This window comes from Galeopterus variegatus, unplaced genomic scaffold (assembly GCF_000696425.1).
Source record: "Galeopterus variegatus unplaced genomic scaffold, G_variegatus-3.0.2 Scaffold4068, whole genome shotgun sequence".
Lineage (NCBI taxonomy): Eukaryota > Metazoa > Chordata > Mammalia > Dermoptera > Cynocephalidae > Galeopterus > Galeopterus variegatus.
Window position 1 is genome coordinate 186,590 of NW_007730179.1, and position 3,296 is coordinate 189,885.

At 49.2% G+C, this 3,296-nt stretch overlaps 1 protein-coding gene across 1 annotated transcript; it reads left to right on the forward strand.

Annotated features, from left to right (window-relative positions):
• The first annotated feature begins 1,854 nt into the window (after positions 1–1,854).
• On the forward strand, positions 1,855–2,999 carry IMP3 (IMP3, U3 small nucleolar ribonucleoprotein). Its single transcript, XM_008586655.1, has one exon. It carries the CDS (start codon positions 1,891–1,893, stop codon positions 2,443–2,445), a length of 555 nt encoding a protein of 184 aa, XP_008584877.1. The 5' UTR covers positions 1,855–1,890; the 3' UTR covers positions 2,446–2,999.
• The last annotated feature ends 297 nt before the right edge of the window (positions 3,000–3,296 follow it).

A 3,296-nucleotide genomic window follows, 5' to 3' on the forward strand; every position in this document is an offset into this window, starting at 1 on the left:
TTGGTGAGAATGAGAAGCAAAGGGAACTCTCATGCTCTGTCAGAGTATAAATTGGTACAATCCCTTTGGAAAACAATTTGGCATTATCCAGGAAAGGTTGAGCATGCATACACTTTACAACTCAGCAATTCTACTTCAAGATGAATACTATAAACTATTGCGTATGTGCAACAGGAGATATGTACAAGAAAGTTAATGGCAATGCTACTAAGAATAGTCCCTGAAAAAAAACCAACAGAAAAATGGATTATAATAATAATAATTATAATAAATTAGTCAAACAATGGAATACTATGCAGCCAGAAGAAAGCAATTACAACTACAGCTCCATACAGTATGGTGTCTTCTATGCAGCACTTCTCAAAATGTGTTGTCACTTTTCATACAAACTTCAGTGTGCATACAAATTACCTGAAGATCTTGTTAAAATACAGATTCTGATTCTGTATGTCAGGAATGGGGACCTCAGTCCAACTAGCTCTTTACTGGCCCACAGGCTACACTTTGAATGATGAAACTATTTCTTTTTAAACCAAAGGAACTAAATAATAAACACAAAATTCAGAAGAGGAGAGACCTTTAATTCTGGGGGGAGAGAGTGGCTGGAATAAGTAGATGAAATGGTCCTGGTCATGTTTTCTTAAACTAGCTGTTAGGTTCATTAGTATTCATTATACTTTATAACTTCATTATTACGTATATATTATTTCCCAGATATCAAATATTTTATTTCAAAAGACAATGAGAAGCATACAAACTAAAACAAAATGATCAGCGAAGAAGCTAGGTGGCGTTAAAGGCCTGGGAAAACAGGAATTAGGGGCCGCCCGTAGCTCACTCGGGAGATTGCGGTGCTGATAACACCAAGGCCCCGGGTTCGGATCCCATATAGGGATGGCCGGTTAGCTCGCTGGCTGAGCGTGGTGCTGACAACATCAAGTCAAGGGTTAAGATCCCCTTACCGGTCATCTTTTAAAAAAAAAAAAAAGAAAAAAAAAAAAAACAGGGATTAGACCCAAAACGCTGCATTCAGATGTAACTTACAGATCTAACTAGCCGAATCAGCGTTAAATTTCTTAACTCTGGACGAAATCCACCACGTCAGGCTAATTAGTTTGAGTCCAGACTAAAGAATTAGGACTTGTACTTACAGTCCAAGTTTCTCAAGCTCGCTGAGTTTTATGAATCACCTGACACTTTTAGCAACAATACAGATTTCCAGGCGGCTCCCCTTTAGATCCTGATTCTGCGAGTCCAGTAAGCGGCCCCGGTATCGGTATTTCATAGGTCCGGTGCCGTCCAGCCCCACTTGACAAGAAAAAATCGTTCCTCCTGGCCGATGAAGTTAGGACCTGACGCTGGCGGGCGGCGGGGACTATGCGGTCAGCCCCCGAGACGCCCAGCTCCGGGAAGCACTCCCACAGGGTGGTGGGAACCCAGTGGCAAACAAAATAGCGCGGTAAGGCCGAGCAAACAAGCGCAGCAGTCACCCCTCTTCCCCGGAACTGGCCTCCAGCTCTTGCGCGAGATACTCTCCCCAAAGGGCAGAAGCCGGAGAGGAAATTATTACCGAACTAGGGGATGCATTATTAGCTACTAAAAACCTCAAGGAGTCGCCTCGGGGCGCGCCCTCGAGCCCGCCCCCCACCACCTTTGTCCAGTGCCTCTTTCCCCTTCCTTGGCAAACCGGAAGAAGAAAAAGAAACGCGAGATAAGGTGGAGAGGCGTGGTCCCGCTCTGACCAATGGAAAGTGAAGGCGTGGCTTTAAGCCTTTCTTTCATTGGCCCACGGCCTCCAGGGCATCCGGGTCTCCCGCGCCAAGGCGGAAGGCTCGCGGATTTCGGCAGGCGCTTTCAGCTTTGTGTCCCGCTGCTTCGGCTGCCGCCGTCATGGTGCGGAAGCTTAAGTTCCACGAGCAGAAGCTGCTGAAGCAAGTGGACTTCCTCAATTGGGAGGTCACTGACCACAACTTGCACGAGCTGCGCGTGCTGCGGCGATATCGGCTGCAGCGGCGGGAGGACTACACGCGCTACAATCAGCTGAGCCGTGCCGTGCGCGAGCTGGCGCGGCGCTTGCGCGACCTGCCCGAGCGCGACCCGTTCCGCGTGCGCGCGACGGCCGCGCTGCTGGACAAACTGTATGCTCTCGGCCTGGTGCCCACTCGTGGCTCGCTGGAACTCTGCGACTTCGTCACGGCCTCGTCTTTCTGCCGGCGCCGCCTGCCAACCGTGCTCCTCAAGCTGCGCATGGCACAGCACCTCCAGGCTGCCGTGGCCTTCGTGGAGCAGGGCCACGTGCGCGTGGGTCCCGACGTGGTGACTGACCCCGCGTTCCTCGTCACGCGCAGCATGGAGGACTTTGTCACCTGGGTTGACTCGTCCAAGATCAAGCGGCACGTGCTGGAGTACAATGAGGAGCGCGATGACTTCGATCTGGAAGCCTAGCTGGTCTCCCTCTCTCCAAGACAGCCTTTTGCGGATGGGAAAACAGGCCTGATGCTGAAGATTCTGAGGATGCTCTTGTCAAGGGCGTGTCTGCAGGTCGTGGGTTCTTGAGAACTTGGCTCCTAAACTGCAGGCCACACATAGAGCCGGGGGGACGGGGGTTGCGTCTCTGTTTTCCAGGAAATTGTCTTAAAACCTGGACTACTGAGAATTAAAAAGACTGTCCATTAGGAAGACAGTGGGTAGCAGTTTTGTGCTGCACTGGGGAATTGTTAGGTTCTTGTGCCCAAAACATTGTAGTGTAAAAGCAAGAACTTTGCCTCCCCGCCCCCACTCCCCCCCACCCCCCACCATTCTCTTTATCATCTTGTAGCAAGACTGGTTCAATTTATTTAACTAGAATGTTTGTTCCTGGTCGTGATTTAGCTTTGTACAGATGTAGGAGAGTTCGGGCTCAAGTTTTCGTGAGTGAGACTTCAGTATTCACGGTTCCCTCCAAAGTTTAAAGAAATGCATTTCTAATGCCAATAAATGGTGCAGCTACACTGTGAGTATAACTTTTTGTCTGTTTGGTTTTCTACATAGGGTCATTTCTCTAGGTCTCCCCAGCTCAGGAACCAAGAGAAAAGGAATAGGGTCAGCAGCGACCTGCCTGTGGTTGAAATCTGCATCAGAGGCCACACGTGGAGGCTGCAGGATGTTGTACAGGGCTGGGCAAATTTGTCACTTTACCAATCCCTTCCTAAGAATGAGTGTTTTGGCAGAGCTCTTCCCCTCAGGACTTCCTGTTGATATTCAAGCCTCAGGAAATACCATATTAGAGGGCTGAAATGTTTGCTTGCCTAAGGAAA